The following is a 22,119-nucleotide window of genomic DNA, read 5'->3' as shown; positions in this document are numbered from 1 at the left end:
ATATATATATATATATATATATATATATATATATATATATATATATATATATATATATATATATATATATATATATATATATATAAAGAGCTGTCAGCCAAACACTGGTTGGGATGTCTGGATATGCTAATATTGAGAAAGTTGGCCATGTGTAGTAGAAAAGAAGTTCACATATCTAGACCAAATGAATGCCATCATAAAGTGATGCCCCTAAGAAAATAGGAGCAAAGCTCCAGCAAAGATATGAGTGCCAGGTCTTTGCTGGATTCCGTACTTCTTGTGCTAAATTACACAAGAAGTGGAGTGAAAATCAGTGGCGACATATCACATGAAGAGAGAAGTTAAGGAAGACGTAGATTCTTTGATATAGATATAACATTTATAAAACTAAGTGAAAACATGGCAGGAAATCTTTACATCAAAGTTTCAGACTGCAATGTGACCATGTCATGTGGTGACCTCAAAGTCATAAGAACTGTAAAAACTTTGCACATGGGGCACAAATCCATTACTTGTTTTGCACAGTTCTGTATGTGCAGCGTACGTGTCTGTGAAAGATGGCTGCATCTCACGTGCGTGATGGCAATGTTATTTGGGATAAAACAGTATTAAGAGCTGATCAGAGCTCAATGTCTGAATGGTTGCATTAATTCACTAATCCTGCAGAGAGAGGGGCAGTCAGTGAATCATCTCCTCATCTCTACTCTTTCAGAGTAGTAAACAGTAACAGCAGAACATTGGCTACAACAACAAATACTTTATCTCAGTCTAAAACCTTTTTATAAGCATTTATTTGACGTCATGAAACGCAATAACCAGAAAGACATTAACAGCAGGAGGGATGCAGTGTACTGCCACCTGGTGGTGAAAATTTGTCATTGCCATGAAATCATGAATTGGTGTTAAAAAAATGTGCATTTGTCCACCAGGTGTCAACAGCAGACAACCTAAAGTATCAGAGATGTCACACTGGAGCCTTCTTGAACATACCAGCAGAAACACTAACAAGATAATTGAATAAAGATCCAGCCATCTGTTAATCATGCCCTGTCAGAAAACATCATGGCCCACGCTGATGTGCAACTGAAATATTCATTGTTAACATGTATTTATGGTTGTTATGGAGTCAACAAAACAGACATTTGGTGAGAATTCGATCATCTCTAAAAGATGGCGTGCCAGCAGAATGAGTGGGGAGTTGGAGTAAAAATCAACCTATTTACATGTAAACGGGTTGATGGAGTGTGTTTGGATCAAAATAATCAGGCTAATGAAGATACCTGGGGACTGTGCTCCATCAGAAATCTGCACACTGTCCTCTCTATCCAACAAGTAATCATATCTGTAATTATTCAGCGTGAAGGGACATGGAAAAGGATTAATCAAGGAAATCTGACTGATTAAATCATCAAAGGAAGCACTGAAGTGCAAGGGCTAATAGGGGAGAGGGATGTAGTCGGCACTTTTATCCTTGAGGTGGAAAAAGGAAAGAACAAATCCAGACAGTTCTCTCCAGGAGAGCTGGGGTTGGGAAAAAAAAGGAGAAAAACATTGTAGAAAAAGAACAAAACTGGCACAATTAGAGGGGATGGTATTGTTTGAACAGAATTTTGTGGTAATTTAAAATTGATTTTAAATTATTTGCTCATAGATAAAGACACAGACAACAAGTTAAATTGTCCCCTTGTAGATGAATGCAGTATCCATAAATAGATTTGAAGTGTTTCATTTCTATTTTTGAATTCCAATTATATATTTATCACATGCTTTAGGACAAATGAACACACAAAATTAATTCACAACAATATAACTAAAATATATGTAAGTATATATCAAATCACAATTTTTAGTTGGGAAATAAAAGGAGAGATTAAAGAGTTAGAGAGATATCATTTTGGAAAATCTAATCAAACTTTATTTTTAAGGCACTTTTCATGCAACCAGCAACACAAAATAGTTTAACTTAATAAAAACAATCACTGTATGGTAAACTAAAGCCCTCACAGGCCAAAGTAATATCTTGGAGATCCATTTACACCAGGAGCAAGCCCACCCATTGCCACAGTCCGGGCACCACCACAGAAGCATCCAGAACCTGGCCAGGCCAGGGTCCATACTTCAGCCCCAGCCAACCGTGGCAACAATCCTGGAGACCAGACAGGCAAAGCAGTTGAGGATCCCCATGAGTCATATGGGGTCATAATATGGAATCCCTGAATGCTGATTAAAAAATACTCAATAATAAACAAAAATAAATCACTTTATATACCATACTTTTATAACAGGTTTAAAAACATTGGGGTATGGCAGTGTTTCTCAATTCCAGTCCTCAGGCCCCCCTTGCCCTGCATGTTTTATAGGCAACCCTACCTTAACACACCTGAATGAAATGAACGGCTTGTTAACAGGTTGCAAAGAACTTTAATAAAGAAGTTCAATAATCTGGCTCAGGTGCTTTGGAAGAGGAATGCGTCTAAAACATGCAGGGCAGGAATGGGCTTCACTGCTTAAGAAATAGTCTCCATCATTTGGGATCTAAATTTGTTGTTACAGATCAGCTGTGTGTGTGTATTTATTGTTCCAAATAGTATAGCAGAATTTTAACTCTGGATTGTTTGCTGGCCATGCCTTTGCACTAATATATCTATTCTAAGGTTTTGGCACTCTGTGCTCAGCGGCAAGATGAACAACGAGTGTTTGTTGATTGTTGTTTCATCATCAAACATGCTTGTAGGTTTTGTTGCAACTGCATCATTACCAAACCTGTATTTGCCTGACACAATGAGGAAAAAAGTGCTCAAATACTTTAGACATATGTTCATTTACTTTCAGGTACCAGCTGCAATCTAAGGTGGTCTTTCACCCAATGTCAGCTCAATATGAATAATTACTGGTGAAATGTTCTCGTGGTTTCCTTCAGGAAGTCTTAGCTGTTTCCAGTAAACCTGTACAAAACAAAAGTTTTAGTATTATTTTCTCATTTAGTGCAGATTTGTGAATCATCACAGGAATATGGATCCGGTGGCGGATCTAAAGCATTTTACATGAAGTGATAAAGGAGGGGCAAAAGGCTAAAGGCAGGGTGGGGCATTTTTTATCCAATCAAACATTCAGTCAGATTAAAGGGTGTCATGTAAACACCTCACTTTATCAGAATGAATTTTCTCTCAGATCAAGAGAGGTGATTGAAATCTTTGCACGATCTGACTGACTGGAAAACAATCATGTCTACGCTCTTGTTTTTTATGCTTATGCTTGAACCTCCTGAAGGTTACATGATGTGATGAGTTTCAAGGGAGACTAGAAAAATTGTAAAACTCCTCGATTAAGATAAATAGTTTGAAAATGCCTAAAATGCACTAAATTAAACTGCAACTATTAAACAACTGCCTAAATGTTTAATAATCAGGATAACTAAACACTAACAACATAACCTGCATTTTTATTCAAGTTCTCTGTTACGTTTTTTGGTTTGTGCTTAAATCTGAAATTATATTGATCACATTTATTCAGAGGGATTGAAAGGGATTTTAAAAAGGAGCAACACATTTCCTATTGTTGACATTTCCAAATGTAAGTTTTATGACAAAAAGTAAATATTGATACTGAAAACATAAGACATGCATCATTCTCCTAAATAATATCTTAGGAAACTATTTCATGCAACAAACTGCAGAGCTTTTGTTGATAGCAGGCCTCAATAAATTAATTCCTTTATGACTCTTTTTTTTTTTTTCCTTTTTGCAGAAAGTGCCCAGCAGATGTTCATGCACTACCTCAATGTCAATACATATTAAATAATAAAGACAGGTGCCAACTAACACAAACATATTAGGCACTGAGCGGTCTTGCCAAAATACAAGTGTATCTCTGCGGCCAGCTGTGGCTTAGTTTAGTTACGTCAGTCCAAACAGCTCTGCATATCGAGGGGAATGGAGACCACATAAACATTGATGAGCCGTATATACATCAGAGGGACAGTGGAATGCAACGTCCTGCATAACTCTGCAGGATGTTATGGTGAGCAATCTTGTAAAAAATTTATGACTGAAAGAGAAAGGTTTTGAGAGAGCATGGAGGTGTTGTGTGTCGTAGTAGTCAAGCTGTGAGAACATAAATGCCACACTGTGAGGAACTCCGCTCTTATTCTGTGACATAAAAATAAGCACATGTGACACCACCATGAAGTTTGGCTTGAGGCAAATGCTGCCTAAGTTACAGCAAATCTTCAGGAAATTAATAGAAGTCAATGTAATGTCCTCTGAAGGGATGGAAACAGTTTTGTGCTTGTGTGTGTTCGTGCATGTGAGTGTGTAACTGTATCCCCTGGTGAAATGTGCTTACTGCTCCAGTTTGCTGTCCTTCCTCACTGTCCCTTAACCTAACCTCATGGCATATTGCCAGTGGGTGTTAGTGTGTCTGTTTTTGTGTGTCCACATTATGCAAATTGAATTTAAGCGAAGGGGTCTGACTAAAATCAAACTGGCATATAAATTTTCATCTACACTTCCTGGCAAGCCAGACAAAGACTGCCATTACTGCTTTTACTGCTTGCTTTAAACACTTAGTTTTTTAAACTGCTTGTCTTATTTACTTAAGTGCACTTTGCGCTCTAAACATCTTTAAAGTGTTTATGTTACTCCAGGACTGTACTTAACCACACATTTATTCCCTGCTCTGTTTGTGGCTTACACAGGGAGGAGTACAGCCCATGTAGCATATCAGAATTAGACTGACATTTACTCGACATTGCGCCATGCGTCAATCTTACCTTAGCCCTTGCCTCCTGCTCCTCTGCTCAATACACACCTCTTTGAAATGACACTTGCAAGCACATTTAGGATATCCGATCTTAATCTACACCTTAACTGGCAGCAAGGAGGGATCCACTTGCTAGAACATAGATGCCCCACTGTATCATGTTTACAAATTTTGTGCAACTGTGTTCATGTCAGAACCATCTACATTCAATTTCAGCATTTCAGCTATCCCAGCCCCTCAGTTTGGATGTTTCTCTGGATGTCAAATTGAACGGCATTTTGGGTTACTGAGGGGCTGAAAGTGTTGAGGATTTGAAGCAGACTAGAAATTTAAAGAAGACACCTATGTTAGTTTTAAATGCATCTCTTTGGTGTTAGCAGGAAAAGATTCAGGAGAGCCAATACTGGATTTAGTTAAACAAGTACTATCATCTATCTGGTAAATGTCTGAAGGCATGTTAGCAGTCACACACACAAAAAAAAAACATTAGCAGGGAAGAAAAAATTAAAAATTACATTCTCTTTTTTTAAATACTGCAAAAAATCAACGTTTTGTTGCAAAAATCAAATTATTTCTCTGATATTTCACTTCAAATCTGTTTTAGAAGGTATTAAAGTATATTTGACTTTAAAGTCTACATTATTCTGCTCTGCAACATCACCATCTTCCTTCACTCAGTACACTGAGGTTCAATCTATTGTTTTGAACAGGTTTTTTGTTTTTGTTTTTCTTATTTACTCTAATTACATTTAGACAACCATAGAACTTTGTTAGGGTTAGGTAGTATAATGTAATTCCCCAAAAATGTATGTATTTGGGAACATATTACTTAATATTACTTTCACAATTCAAGATGAAGAGCACAGTATAGTACTAGGACTGTTGTTGAGATAGTTTTTTTTCTTCTCTGTAATTTTGACCTGAACTAGCAGGCTTATTTACTTTTCTACTACTCTTGAACTTCTGCACTTGCACTTATCTTTCATTCATCAAATAACCAGGTTAGTAATTAAAGTGGAACTATTCTGTGCATTTCAGGCTAATTTTTATTTTTATTTCTGAGACCAGAAGGGCTGGGATTGATCGAGTTATTTTCACAAATGGCTTTATTTACCTCAGACCGACCCTCTCCATACGCTGTCAGATCAGCCTGTGGGCAAAACGAGTGGATTGAGACTCTTCCGCATTAAGCCCCGCCTCCCGCCACTGCACTACATCGAGAGTGCGCACCGCAACTGCTTTTGCCATCATTGTAACATCTCATAAACAGAAGGATTAGGCTCATTTGAACTCAATAAAAAAACAAAATACAATGTCAACACATAGCATACAGCCCTACATGTTGGAACCTGAATCCGACCCTGAAAACGAAGTGGAAAACAGCAACCCACAGCAACGAATGCAGCAGGATGTCTCTCTTTGGCAAACTCACCAGCCATCGTTGGAAATAACTTTATCCGACGTTTTCCACCTGCCTGATGTATTTGTACATGCCCTTGTTAACCAGTAGAAGGTAACCAATCACCGAACCTTATCCCCCAGGACCTCACAAGGATTTCCAAGTAGAAAAAAACTCTCTAAAACGATGCACTTTTCGTCGCCATGGAAACCGTACGGATAGCGTGCTGGAACTCAGACTCAAACTCAAACATGCGCTTAGGTGATAAAAAAAAAAAAAAAAAACAGTGCCGCTCACATGTCTGATGAGAATTCAACCCTGTAACACTGTAGAAAGCTCAGAAAACTTGAAATACCATAATAGCACCCCTTTAAAGAAGATTATCAGAATGGTTAAAAAATACATCATTTCCACTGTCATTCAAGTTACAGCTCTTATCAGATCAGTACTGAAAAAGCTATTTTGATTATAAAGTGGGAGCATGTTTGACCAAACAAAACCATGTTGACATGCACAGAACTGTTTGACTGTCTGGAAACAGCAGAAGAGGAAGAAATAGGGATGTACTCACTGATGGAAACCAATGCACGCATTCAGGGCTGTCTGATTATTTTAAATTCTTTCAAAATCACAAGAAGTGCATTTGAATCAAGTCGCTCTTGTTCCTGCTATGCAGGGCCGGATTAAAAGTGCACAGTCCCCTGGGCCCAGAGTGTTCCAGGGACCCCCTGCTCCACTGCAACTTTGTGAAAATTGTGAATTATACAGTATGAAATGACATTTCTAACATCTCTCAACCAGTGGTACCAATAGTAATACACTAGACACTGTCGTGTAACTGTCTGGCCTTTATGTACATTTTGTTTAATGTCCGAACTGCTGGTGTTTGCCCTACCTGGGTCCCACATGGGCCTAAAAAGGGCCCCAAGTTGGCACGGGCCCCATAATGCCCATTGGATAATCCGGCCTTGCTGCCATGTCTTTCATTAACCTTCTTACAACATGTGGGATTTCATTACGATTGTGTACTGCTGATGTAATCAGCACAAACAGTAAGGATCATTTCTACTCTAATTTCAGAATATGCTGTTGGAGCCCTTTAATTGAATCAGATGTGTTGAAGAAGGTAAACATAGAAAACCTGTAGCACAGTGCTGTAAGGACTGTGGTTTGGGATACCTGGACTACACTGTTTCATTTTCATTAGTTGTGGTTCTGTTAAGTGAATTTTGTGTTGCTAATATTCTTAAACTTTAATTGTGAAAGAAAATTCAGTGGTTGCCTGGACCAACACTGAAGTTCACAGTTTCTGTTGAGACTTAGATGACACAGGTGACTAACAGAGTTGGTAAATATATGTCAGAAGACATAAGTTTAGGTCAGACAACCAAGTCACACATTGCTTATTATTTTTAGTCACAGAACTGACATATTTGATATGAAATAGCTGTTGTGTTGTGGGAACGACTTTCTAGATCAAGCAAACACACAAAACATCTCTGAAAGTAAGTCATCTGCTTCATCCACCAGTCATATTCCCTGTAGCTCCATCATGTCAGCATTTTCTTTCAAGTTTCAGTGACTTGCCATCCTCCTGCTCCTCCACAACTCACTCTTCAATCCTTATTTCCTCTGATCTGCCATCGTAGCTGGGTCTCCCTTCCTCTGTTCTGCCCCTCCTTCCTCTCACATTCTCTCCCTCTCTCCCTGCATGTATCTTCCCCCCTTCCACAGTTGTCCTCACATATTAGGTTCCCCTGTCCTAAGAAGCAGAATTAGCCTCTGGAATCTTGTGCACTTGTTTCCTTCAATCCCACGAAGGAGGTGACGGGATGAAGGGAAAACAGAGAGAAAATACATACAGACCCAGAGAAGGATTACAACCAATCTGAAAGGAGGAGGATAAAAAGCGCCAAAGGAAGATGAGGAAGATGAACACGGAGATGCTGAATGTTTGATGCAGCTACACCGTGGGCATGTGGCTGCCTTCACCGAGCCTTTCCCTTTCCACTATCCAGCTGACGGATGGAAGCTCTGCGCTCATGTTGCTAAGAGCTGCTTGATTTACCTCTTCATAACAACATCAGCCTTTATTTTTTTTTCCACTCAAAGAGGACATATATCCATGATACTTTATGCTGGCTGACACACTGACCTCTGGACTCTACTGTACAAAAGATCTGGACTGCCTTGAGCATTGGGAAGAGCAGAGACAACCAATGTGGGGCTCAGGTAAGATTAAGACTGTCCACTGAGCAATGAAACGCACCCTCAACTCTGACTATGCATCCTTTGATCCCCTTAAAACGAACAGAGAAGCTAGATAAGCTGGAATCCACTCATTATTACAATATTCAGAGCAGAAATAAAAAGCATGTGACAGAGAACATGAAGCTTTGAAGGCTTTCCTCTTTGATGAAAGTTCAGGCAGTTTCCTGCAAACATCAGCACTCAGTGCCACACAAGTCTTTGCACTTAGACCTGGTCTGACCCCAACCTTTTACATAAATCACCGGCAGGTTGCAGGGAGGGGGAGTGGGTAGGAAGGGATGAAAGGGAGAGAGTTTGGTTTTAGATTTAGAAAAAAAACCAACAACAACGTCATATATATTTTCTGACATTCAAACTCTTCCTCCACCGGCTTTGCAGCAGGATGGAATAGTTGCGCACATGCTCAAAGCCTCAGGTGCTGGAAAGAAAAAGTCAATAAAATTCCAATTCATGCATCGAGTTTTGCCTGAGGAAGAAATATAGTTGGTTGAAATGTCAAACATAAAAGCGAACTATGATTTCAGTGTGTGTCCATGTATGGTGTGATTAGCTGAATGCATCAAATTAAAAGGTTAATTTTTAGTTTCTTTAACCAGAAAATGTTGGAATGACACCAACACATACTGAAACACACTTTGTCTTACAAAGAAAATAAAAAGTTTACTCAAATTTTAACAGAATATAGCATAAATCTTGACTAATGTGGCCTCATGTGATGCACTAATAGGCAAACCCAATCCCTGATGGTTTATGTGTTTAACTGAATCACCACAAGTGGCCAGTCTTGCTGGGTTCCACTAAGGTGGGAAGAACTGGATTTATTTCAGTGGATTGCTCATTTCTAAGCTGTAGAATGAACTTTGTAGAAATTTGGAATGTATGTGTATTTATTCATGCTATAGAAATACTATCAGTTTAACTTACTGTTGTATGTTAAAGGATGTAGAACTGTGGTGCATGTGATTTTGATCTGCTTGTCTTTACTCTCAAAAAGGCATGTCAATGTGTGTATTTATGTATGCGGTCATTCCTAGTCTTCATTCTAATGACCTTTATTTTAACCTCTGAAGGGCAGTAAACTGCCCTTCACCCAGCTCTGTGCCTGGAAGTTAGCACAGCAAACAAAGCCAGTTTCAGCTGGGAAACTTTGACTCAGTTTGCTTTTGATTCGAACGATTGAAACATTGAAACTCAAAATGCAAACAGTAAAGCTAGAACCACGTGACAAATGAAGAACAGCTGAATATTGTAGTAAGGAAGTGTTTTTAGTATGGTATCCATGGAGGTAAAAAGACAGTAATGTGAGTAAAGTCGAATGTTTTTGTTGACTCATCTTTGCCTGATACTTTAACATGTTAATCGTTGACTAAATGCACGTGCGTCGGGACATTTCATGGGTGTTACACATCAAGTTGAAGACTTCATTTTAGCTTTGGCAGGACTCTCCTTTGGACCCGCTGTTAATGACCAAAGCTAAAATTAGAGTTTAACAAGTCTGTCGACACAGTTATGGTCTCTTGAGGGAGGTTGTGAGAATTATAGGATTGTAGAGGTCACAACGCACACACACAGACACACACACACACATAAATACTGAACTACTGAATGCACTTTAAAGAGACAGATATGATCCAAAACATGCTCTTACATTTTAAACATGTTGAAAATAAGCCTGAAGACATGTTGAGAACTGATTTTTATTTAAATTGATTAACTTACTAAACTTTGCAAGCCCTCACTATACTCAGATAAAATTTTTAAAAAAAAATGTACCAGTAGCTATTTAAAGGAGCTTTCTTTTACCCGTCCTTTTAATCTTACAAAGCTTTTATTCAGAATTTTAAAACTTTAAATTATTTATTCACCAAGCAAATGAACATTAATGCCAGAACAATGATTCGTGTTGTTCCATCTAATAATTAAGAGTTTCAGACATTGCGTTTAAACCACAATAATATGAAGTGCATGGTGGTGTTGGAGAAGGCATCTGGGGATCACAAGCCTAAGATGGATTTATGATCAAGGAATCTTATTTGTGCTAAATTTCCAGAAAATCCATTAAGCATATTAGTCTTAATATAAGTAATGAAAACATAACAAAAAATATGAGAAAACGTGATTAACTTGAAGAATCCCTCGATAAGTATCCTTCATAATAACTCTGAAACTACTCCAACATCCAAACAATAACATCTCCACATATTTTAAGCATAAAAGCTTCTTAAAACTATGATTTTAAAAACCATAATGAAGTGCACAAGCCCTTCAATCACTTTTTTTTTAAAAATTACCATCCTGCAATTTAAACAGCCTGAAATTTTGTTATGAATCCTAAAAGAGTTTAAACGCTCACAGCTCACACACACACACACACAAAAGGGATTGTCACAGGAGCCCAGTGGTCCGGTTTCATCTTCCCGTGGTGACATCCATTAAAGTCATGCTGTGTCTGACCCTCCAGCCTCAGACAGCCACATTAGCACCTGGCCCATTGGCCACAACAATACACCTGCCTGCATTATTCAGGCAGACTCCACTAATGAGGAAACCTTATCACACAGACACACAAGCCCTATTTTGGATTCACAGGGGCTTAAACAAACAGAGGCTGACACAGAGCGATCATATTAACTTCACATATTAACCTGCTGTCAAGATAACTGCAACATTATGTAGAAATGTTTTCTGTTGACTGCCTGATGTTGCATGAAAGTGTTTGCGAAACCATTAAATTCTATTAACACAGTGTCCCACTTTTAGTCCATTATTCTAGCAAATGTTGGTGCAGACGTCCGTGCAGCAAGCTCAGTATTCGAGCTCATTCAGCAGTCTGTGTCTCTGCATGTCAAACAGCTGTCAGCGTCCTTCTTCATCCTGCTGTTTCACCACATCTTCCACATTTCCTCTCCCAACACTTTCATCCAAGAGTCAGTCTGCATTAACCTCAATCTCTTCTCCCCTCCCCACAATGTTTCATCGAGTCTCTCAGGCTGTCAATCTGCGTTGCACCTCAGTGTCTGCTTCCCTTTTGTTCTCCTCACGCAGTTGCATCGCTGTGAACTCAGCATTTTTCTAAACATACCACTGACCTAACAGCCCGAGGACAGGTAGAAAGGGACACCAGGGAAAACACCAGGGGTTACATGGGGGAGGATCCTGTCACAGCATGCATCAATGCATCCAAGAAATACTTCAGATGTTGCTGATGACAGGAAGGCAGCTGAGAACAGAGTCAGACGAGGGGAGACACCAGAGAGGAAAAACAGCGAATAGTAAACAACAGAGAGAGGGTGATGGAGAGAAAAGAAGAGCAGAATCGACAGCAGCATTATCACTTTGCCTCCTGATTCAAACATCACAAGAAAATGCTCCGCTCCGACTCTTCTCATTGGCTGCACCTCTGGCCAATCACAGCGCAGGAATGCAAGGTGCCTTTAGGTTATACCCAACCCCAAAATATGAGAGAGAGGGACAGAGCGAGGCATGCTGTAGTGCAGAGGTTCCTCTTGTGAGGCGAGCCTCCATCTCTCTGGTGTTCCTCCTGCTGGAGTGAATATGTAACAGTGAATAAATTACAGGCTTCATTGCAGTAGAGTGAGTGCATTTTGTGTAGCAGCCTCAGCTGCTGGGTTTCTCCTCTGGCAACAGCTGGTGGAGCCGTGTTTTGGGATCAGAAGCTGAAGAAGCTTGTGTGGACGAGGGTTACCGGGAAGGAGAAGAGATCTAGTGTAGAGACACAAAGTGTAGGCTGTGATGTTGGTTGTCGTTTCCACATTGAGTTTTGAGTGCCAGAGAGGTGGGCGCTTCAGATTTGAGTCACCCCAGTAGACGATCGAAGAGGAGAGGAGTAAAGCGGGAGGAAAACGTGGGAAAGAGAAGTGGAAGGATACAGGATGATCTTAGGTAAGACAACATTGGAAGACTTTTTCTCCTCTTTGCCTTTATTGATCTTATTGATTCACTTTTCAGTTACACTTCTCTTCTGTCAGGATGATCCCTCATGCTGACGTAAACTTTTGGCTGCAATTGTGCTGCTATATCCAGATCAGCATGTTTGCATCTGAGAAGATATCATTTGTTTGACATTAATGATCAAATGGTTGCCCTTATTGGACAATCAGGCCAGTTGGCACGCAGTTTGGTTTAAGAACTTCACTTTCATAGTCATTGTTGTTACCTTTGTTTGGCCCTTTTCTTTCTGAAATGTTCTAAATTATGTTATGATTCATTATGTTGTAATTATGGAAACATGGGGTTTTCTAACTTTGCAAGACACACAAGAGGGAAACAGGATGTATATCTAGAAGATTAAGTGCCATTTTTGGCCCAATTCGTCAAACCTTACAAGGGTATTAACCAATAACATAATGTGATGTCATCAATAAATAAAAACATCCACTTCATTAACAGGCTCATCAGAAACCAAAATCATTAAAAGGGACAATTCTTTATTTCAAATTGTGTCTTTATCCAATCATTTTATTTTGGTTTTAATTCTATAAACCCAACTAATTGAATTTACTGCTCAGCATTCCTACATGACTCCGACACGATGCATCAAACGTGGCAGACTCGTGTCCACAAAGCAGAAAATGAAAGATAAACTAAAGGGTGCCTAAGGTAAATGGAAAAAAAGATATTTATACATTGAATTTTTCTGCCTTAATCGACACAAAAGGAATGTTTGTAGAAATACCCCAAAATCTTTCAACACATTTAACTTCAAATTCACCTGAAAGCAGAAAGAAATTTATGTCTGCGTTTATGCAAATGAAAGGTAATCAGACATTGATGTAAGCGTTTGATATGATTGGTTAAATCTTGCTGACCTGCAGAATTTTGCAGTCGCTGTATGTTCACATGTTTTTTATAAAGCTAGTTATGTTTATAGATTTATTTTACCTTTATGATCTTGTCAGTTTACCAGTGTCAGTACCTACATCAAGCCTTACAGTAAATTTGATCAAGTGTGATGACCTTGGGTTATGTGCGTGTGAGTTGACTAAATATTTGCCTGCTCGTCATCTGCTCGAGTCTTCCTGTGATCTGAGTGTGGGCTTGAGCTTGTGGTAATCCTTTTCCCAGTCCGGAGGATTTAACTCTATGTATATTATAAATGCCAAACACACAGAAACATGATCACAGTAGTACAGACTAATAGGTATGTAAACTGTATTAGTTTCCCTTTAGAAAGCGATAGATTTATATACCAAAATAGCTTGTATGACTTTAGCAAACAAAGATGGGAAGATCTTCACAGATAACATCCACTTCTCTGCTCCAGTTTTGTTATTTCTCTCCATCCTTCTATTCATACACATCATCTAATTGCATCTCTTTTGCTTTTTAACGACAGAAAAATTCCAAAATGTTGAAACAATGTTGAGTGGAGGCTAAAAGAGATGTGCTAAAGTTGGCTCACGTCCCTTGACGCAGAGCAGAGTGAAGCACGATTTGGTAACTTGTGCGATTTTTTTGATGAATATTTCAGACATGGGGATTTTATTTATTCAAAAGTGAGCCAAGGTTTCCTCTCGTCTGATGCAAAGAACTCACTCAGCAGTATCTTAAAGTTCATTGCTTGCATCAAGGTTCACTCAACCAGTGGCACACACGCACAGATATTTGTGTGTCACTGGTTGAGTGTGTCACTGAGCGGACATGTGAAAGCATGGTCGTCAGCGCCTACAGCCATTGCACAAAAAGATTTCACAAAAACTTCCGCATTCATCAGCGTCTTCCAAAAAGAATCACAGGTGCACGCCGTCCCCTGACAAACAGTGTGACCTTTTGATCGCTGCAATGCAATGAAGGGTGAAAAGTACTGACATTTAAAATAAAGAAATGTGCCTGCCGCTCTGTATGTTTGACAAACTGACATGTTTCATGCATTTCAGTAGCTTAAAAAGGATTTTACAGCCTTATAAATATGCTTGAAGTCAGATATAAGAAGGTCAAATAACAAAATCAAACTCCTATTAAAGATTGCACATGAATGATACATTAATGATAGCAGGATTGGCGATGTCACCCATTAGAGCTGCAGTTAAGCTTCTATTATTGCAGCATTGATTTTCTTTGAAGCTAGAAATTGATATAAGGGAGGACAAGTAGGTGGACAAAACGTATGTTTCTTAACCTTGATGAAAAATACCAATGAAACAAGAGAGGCCACCAGCAAACTGACCGTAAATATAATAACACATCACAACGCGTGGGAAAAGACATACTTTGCTTTATATCATTTTTGTGCAGAATCCTGCACAAAAAATGTTTTGGAGCCAGCATCCAGCTACTTCCAGTAGTGTTGCATTCAAAGAGGCTTCATGCTGAGCAGCTGATGACTATATGTCCATTTATTCTACAGCCTGGGAATCTTGTTAATCTCATCACACAGTATGAGAGTATTTGAAATAAGCACAAGTGCTTTATTAATGCAGCTTGCTGGTAGCTCATAATATGTTGAAATGATGGGTTTTTAAGATGAAAAAGGTATGTGTAGTTAACGCTTCAATTGAGGAAGCAAAAGTAAAATTGCTTAAGGTCAAAACATGATGGTTTGTAAAGAATCAAAGTTTTCTGAACAGATTAAATAATAAAAATAGACCCTTTCATCATGTCTTGTTTTTCATCCCCTTAAAATTAAGAGTTAAAATACTTGGTAGAGATAAGGGAAACATGTGATTTTTAAAAGCCAGACTGCCGATATATGTACTCCATGAATGAATAAACATCAGATTTTTCTCTAAAGTCACGACGTCATCACAGTGGAAACTGATTGGGCTGGTTCAAGAAGGAGACCGTTGCTGATTCCTGTGATAGGAATGTGTAATCTAAAGTTTTGCTCATGTAACATTTTTCTGGCACCATATGCTGCCATTGTGGAGATTCTTTCATACATAGTGTCCAGTATACACCTATTTTTTACATACCTATCGGTCGCTGGACCAGCAGTCTGCTTGTGTAGAAGTCATTGCTCCTTTTGTGTAATGCAGCCTGTGAAACTAATAGTTTCCAAGGAAGTTCAGGAAGTTGCAGAAAAAAAATACTTGTCAACACCATTTTTTTGTTTGCTTGCTGTGAGGACATGTCATATGGCATTGGCCTACAAGAGCCCTGTTTACACACCTGTAAACATTACGAGGTAAAGTGGGAGGGTTGGTGGGACAGGGAAATGGAACCAATCGATCAAACCTTTGTTTCCAAAAAATTACAAGATAAAATGTCATTTGGAAATGTAAGACTGCATACAAGCCTGCACATATTCAATTCTTCCTTTTAGAATTGTACATTTCAGCTGATTTGACACAATAATCATCTGTGATCTGTGCAACCGTCAGTGTGTCAGCAAATAATTAGGCTTGGAATTTTGATTGATTATTTATTTAACAGTTTTGGTACATGTGATTAGGTAATTTTTGTTTGATTTTTTTTTACAAGGTGGAGAAGTATTTTGAGGTATTTGTTGACATTATAATAGATGAAAGACCTGCAGGGTAAAAAAATTCGTGTCTATCATTAGCAAGTCTCGAGGATCCTAAAAGTAGAATAAGAGCACATAGGCTGAGCTCTAAGTCTCTCTGTTGTTTTATGTTTATTGTTATGTACTTATGCAGACCACAGCTCTCAATTTTTACTTTGTATAACCCTTACAGCTACTTCAAAACTTACCATAGCATAAAACCACACTCAGACTCTCAGACTTCAATTTGTTCCCAAAATATAGCCTGTAATTTCTTCTTTTGTGGTAAAACATATGAAAAGCTTAGCAGCATAATCACCTCTTATGTTTCTGTGTTAAGTATTTCTTGTCTCTGTCGTGTGCACTGATGATACATCTGTTTGCACTTCATCCTCAGCCATTATTGTACATTCAGTTGTTAGCACACACGGTTGCTTTTGTGTACTTGCATGTTCTGTGTACTTTACATTCTCAGGTTTCTGTAGCTTCGTATCAACAGGCGTGTGTTATTCTACCTCCCAGCAGGTGTGTAAATGAGTTGAAAGAAGGAATAATGTGCATGTGCTAGTTATGTTGACATGGTGGATATCTTGTGTGACCTCGCTTTGCTCTCAGTGGCTTTGTGAAATGAAGCCCCCTGTTTGCCTTAAAGTGGGAAACGTCATGTCAGAAATACAATATAAAGGACTATTGGTTGCCAGATTAAGGTTGTTTCACCACCTTTCCACACACCCTAAGTGGAAATATGGAAAGGGAAAATCTATGAAAACCTTTTTGGGATGTTACAGCATTCATACAATATAGTTTAATACTTGATTAAATCTGTAAAAGTAGTATATGAGGTGTCTCTTTGCTGTGGGACTGACACAAACCTGCATATTAGTGCAGGTTTTAGTGCAGAACATAAAACACTATTTGTTAGCTCTCTAGCTCAACATTTAGGGTTTGTTTTTTTCAATGAGTTTTGGGTTAAAAAAGTCTCACAACCTTTATTGTCCTGGTTCCAGTAAGAAAGTCTTGGTTAAGATGATGCATTGATTAAAAATACAGTGGTGTGTGTTTGTGGGTTGAGAAAAAGAACAAACTGCATCTGTTGCTGCTCAGTATCGCCTTACCTACTTCTACACTTTCATCTGTTGTGGCTCAGCATAAAAAACAAATGGATTCGTGCAGGATTAAAAGAGCTACACGGGACTATTTTCCTGTTATTCACACCTGCTCCTGTAAGAGTTTCAACTATTGCCTTCCAGCGATTCCCACTTATTCTAAAAATTCTGACTGTCAACAGAATTGTTCTTTCTTCCTTTTTTCTGTCTTTCAATGTGTAAAACATATTCACGAGAAGTGATGGACTTGTAACCTGTCCATGTTGGACCCTGCCTCTATGATTGTAGGGATAGGCTCCAGCTTCCCCCCAACCCTGAATTGGACTAAGTGCTATAGAAAAATGAAAGAATAGTGCTGGTACAGTACACGTTTCTCCTCGTGCATTTATGAGTTCTCTTTGGGTACCGTGGTTTCTTTCCACAGCCAAACAACATGCCCCTGTATCTGGCGTCTTACCTTGTTGCGGCTGTTATAGGCTCCAACCAGCACTCCCCTGACCCTGAACATAAAAACTGAATGAATGATCACAATGAACAATGTGTCCAAATACAAAAGCCTAGTGTGATTTTTGTATGGTTTTGTTGCCACCATTAAAGGGGTCCTATTATGGTATTTGGAGTTTTCTGAGCTTTCTACAGTGTTGCTGTGTTGAATCCTCATCAGACATGTGAACGGCACTGTTTTTTTATCACCTAAACGCATGTTTGAGTTTGAGTTTGTGTTCCAGCATTCTCTCCGTTCGGTTTCCATGGCGACGAAAAACGAGTCGTTTTAGAGAGTTTTTTTCTACTTGGAAATCCTTGTGAGGTCCTGGGGGATAAGGTTCGGTGATTGGTTACCTTCTACTGGTTAACAAGGGCATGTACAAATACATCAGGCGTGTGGAAAACGTGGGATAAAGTTATTTCCAACGATGGCTGGTGAGTTTACCAAAGAGAGACATCCTGCTGCATTCGTTGCTGTGGGTTGCTGTTTTCCACTTCGTTTTCAGGGTCGGATTCAGGTTCCAACATGTAGGGCTGTTTGCTATGTGTTGACATTGTATTTTGTTTTTTTTTATTGAGTTCATATGAGCCTAATCCTTCTGTTTATGAGATGTTACAATGAGCGGGAAAGCAGTTGCGGTGCGCGCTCCCGATGTAGTGCAGTGGCGGGAGGCGGGGCTTAATGCGGAAGAGTCTCAATCCACTCGTTTTGCCCACAGGCTGATCTGACAGCGTATGGAGAGGGTCAGTCTGAAATAAATAAAGCGATTTGTGACAATAACTCGATCAATCCCAGCCTTTCTAGTCTCAGAAATAAAAATAAATTAGCCTGAAATGCACACAATAGTTTCACTTTAATGTAGTTCATTTTCAGTGCTAATGCCTGCCTGCAGAACATTAAAGTCCACCCACTCCACACACCACCTACAAGACCTGCATGATCCTAGTCCTGAAACAGTTCTCTAATTCAAGATGTTTATCCAAGACAGTAATTTGGGGCCAACTGGTCTCTTTTACAGGAAGCTGCAGGTGGATTACTGGTGTGATGACAGACAGATACCCTTGCTGGAAGAGTAGGCTTTAAACTTTCCAGTGAGAGCTAAAAGTTGTCCATACCCAGTTATGTTTTAAATAAACTTCAGAAATGAAAACAGAAGAGGAAAGATGGGATTTAAGAAACAGAAGGAAAGTTTGGCTAAGAGCTTCTGCTGGACTTTTGATCTCACTACGTAGCTGGCTGCAAATTAACCACTGCACAAAAAAAAAATCATATCAGTACAGAAATAGAAATTTATGGTAAAAAAAAAAAAAAAAAAAGTAAGAAACAAGAAAGACAGATTGCTGCTCTTTGTTTTTTGTGGCAACATGAACAAAAGCTTTAGGATAATACTTCCATGTTGTCAAAATCTGAAACAACTTATGTATAAAACTGACTTCAGCTTGTTTGATACGGTGCTAACTCCAAAAGGGACATGTCAGAAGATGTCCCCCAAGGAGAGAAGCAAAATGATACAAAACTGTTCATGCATTTATGACATTGTACATATGAGGAGCAAATGCTGGACAGCTGTGTTGACTAGATTTTTCCTCAGCTCTGACAGCTACAACAGTGTCTTTAAGGGACATATGCCATGTTGTAATCAAACTGCATGGTGTGTGGCGTAGCTGTCCTATAAACAGATGGCATTATTTCTGTACATTAACCTGCAGGTTAATAGTGCTCTTTACCTTTTCTGGTCACCTTGAACTCACCTCAAAACATGCAGCTCCCCTCCCCCCTCTTCCAATGCTTCCCTTCTCTTTCTACCTCATCTCCCCCTCCTCATCCAGACCTCTTTTTCTCGCTCAGTTGACTCTACCCACCATCATTATGTCTCACCAAGCTCCTATTGTCACTTCCAATTCCTTTCTAATCTTTTTTTTTTTTTTGCCTTTTGATATTCCAGAATCAGACATGATGAAAACATGGAGAATTTTGCACGAGAAGCTTTCACTTAGGAAAAGTCTAAACAAGCAATCTCCAACTGTGTCATTATATAATGATTATAATTCTACGGAGAGCTTTGCAGAAGCCCAAGTTAATCACAAACACTGCATGAAATCAGAGTGGAGCTGCAAAGGACTAGCTAATCTCAAGAGTGCTGCATAGACGTCACACACACACACACACACACACGCTCACAGATTTGCAGTGAAAGAGGACCTCTGAGAGTTCTCTGGAAGGCGGCATTTAAGTCTGGCCACTGGAGTGCAAAGCATCTATCATTAAAACAAAGTGCAGGCTGAAATCAAATGTGTTCTCCTTTACCAGCACTAGGCTTCTCTCTTCACCGTGGCCTTTTCTCACTGTCCAGATCTCACCAAGACCAGCAACATTAATCAGCACTGAGCCTATAACTTACCTCTTTAAGATCATCATTCACTCAGTCTATAAAGGTTTGTATGTGTGAAAGCGTGTGTGCGCTGTTGTCTGTCCCCCGCCTATGTTGAAATAGCTGCCTTTGACTTGAGGGTAAGCTGAGCTGCAGTAAATTGGATTTCATGCTCAGTCCTTCGCAGAAGCAGTATGCGACACTCACACAGAGCCATCTTCTCCCCACAATCAAGGCAAAGTTAGCACTGTGAAAGGTTGGAGCCTTAAACACAGCTGCATAACATCTCCACGTGGATAACTGAAGTGACAAATGATTTAGTACATTTATTTAGCAGAGGACGGTTTACGATGTCAACTATGTCAAAATGTGGCAACGAGCAGCTTCACATTCCTGCTGCAAAACTAGAAACAGGAGTCATAAATCAAAACCACACTAATGGTGCCATCTGCTACCAAATATGCCATAAACTCTTTCACATTGTTTTGTGCACAAACCCGCAGGGAGGACAATCCAAAATGCAATGTAGTGGCTTTCTGGCTTCCAGACACACAGTCACCGCAGAGCTACGTCTCTGCTGCAGCGACAGTAAGCAGGGTATTTTGTTAGGGAAAAGCTAATCCGCCAAAGATACTCATTTCAGAATCATCTGTGCACAGCAGGTCATTTAGATGCAGATGTGACATGGGTGGTATCGTGTGCCAGTCCTATCGAGCTGACGGGCCTGGAACCAAAGGTGGCTCCATTTTTATTCTTTTTTTTTTTTTTTTTTTTTTTTTTTGGCAAACCCTGCAGCATTTCTGCCTCTCATCAGATCTCAAATTTTTGGTAAGCAGCATGTCGCACAGTCTTCTGTCCCCTTTCCACCTGGTGCTGTCATGGAGCAGAAAGATAGAAGAGGACGGAATACAGAGAGGCTCCCAGGACGCCACTGACATTGACATTACCTCTATGATCATTAAACCTAAATTGGCTAAATGAATTGCCAATTTGCGAGGCCTTAGTCACCTCGTATTGGTCTGTGCATGCTTGCATGTGCACACAATGTGGTTTTGTGCAATCGAGACAATAGGATTTAGTCTCTGCTTCTGTTTTTATTTCTTTTGCTTCCGAATCTCTTCATTTCCATCCAACCACCATTCTATCACAATCTACACAAAAAATTCAATAAGCTATTACACAGGTATTGATCTTTTTATCACCCAAACATTTGCATTAGAAAAAAAAAAAAAGTCTGTAAAATAAGGCAGCTGTCCGTTCATTTCAGTGGAGAAAAGGAGCTGTAGATATTGGGGCCTGGATTTATCGACTTTGGCAGCTCTTTAACACTTTAACGCTCCTCAGAATGTGTCCAGTCAATGCTCTCCCTTTCGGCGCGGTTGCTGCTGAGGAGTCGCAGCTTTCACTTATCTGATGTCATTGTAAATCACTCAGGAGGGGGGTAGGTCAGAGGATGCTGCTTCCACACTGGCATACCACACTGAGCAGCTACTGGATGCTGCAGAACATGACAGTGAAAATAATGTGTAGCAACTTTAAATACATCATTCTGCAGTGAGTGTCTGCATTGTAAATATAGATTTATAATAGAAGACGTGGTTTGACCTTTCATATGTAATGTAGCGTAAAATGAGCTGCAGATTTACCAGAAGCGTGTCTGGAATATGTTTCACTAACCCAAGAGGAAACACAGCGATGATACCAACACTAATCCACACAGCTGAGACATTACTGGCCCACTATTCACTTTGTTGACCACAAGTTTAATTGCATGTAACACACTTTTCCACACATTTAATTTATTCTTTTAATTACCGATGTTAAAAATAATCCAGAAAATCTTGATTGTACACGCACATATATGTATACATATATGCATATTTAATCATAGGAAGTTTAGTTTAGGTTGGGTCAGATTAGCAAATGACAAAGAGAAAATAAGACAGAGATAGAAGTAATTGTGTCGCTGTCACATTTTGCCTCGTCTAAAATGCTGCACGTACATCTGCAACCTCACATGAGATTCCTGACAGAACAGTGACATTAAAAAAATAGATGTTAAATTAGGAAGTGAATGTCTGAAAGGACCCATTTTAATTCAAAACATTACTTTGCCAGGCAGCAGTTGTCATACAGTGTAATCGGTGACCTCTATTCAAACCATTTGGATGATTGCATTCACATTTAAAGCTTCATGGCCTGATAAAAGAACAATTTGAATCTTAATAATTCAATGTAGACTCCTGTGGTCAAGAAAATGTC

General features: G+C 39.3%; 1 protein-coding gene across 1 annotated transcript in view; it reads left to right on the top strand.

The window, feature by feature from the left end:
* Positions 1-8,003: 8,003 nt before the first annotated feature.
* LOC306757852 (zinc finger protein 385A-like) overlaps positions 8,004-22,119 on the top strand; it is a 35,960-nt gene continuing 21,844 nt past the window's right edge. The window contains exon 1 of the mRNA XM_079243021.1: positions 8,004-8,392. Coding sequence (XP_079099147.1) covers positions 8,296-8,392 — 97 coding nt within the window. The 5' untranslated portion in view covers positions 8,004-8,295. The remainder of the gene's footprint in view (positions 8,393-22,119) is intronic.

Source organism: Telmatherina bonti (genome assembly GCF_933228915.1).
Source record: "Telmatherina bonti genome assembly, chromosome: 6".
Lineage (NCBI taxonomy): Eukaryota > Metazoa > Chordata > Actinopteri > Atheriniformes > Telmatherinidae > Telmatherina > Telmatherina bonti.
Note: the sequence above shows the minus strand (reverse complement) of the source record. Positions and strands in the feature narration are given on the sequence as shown.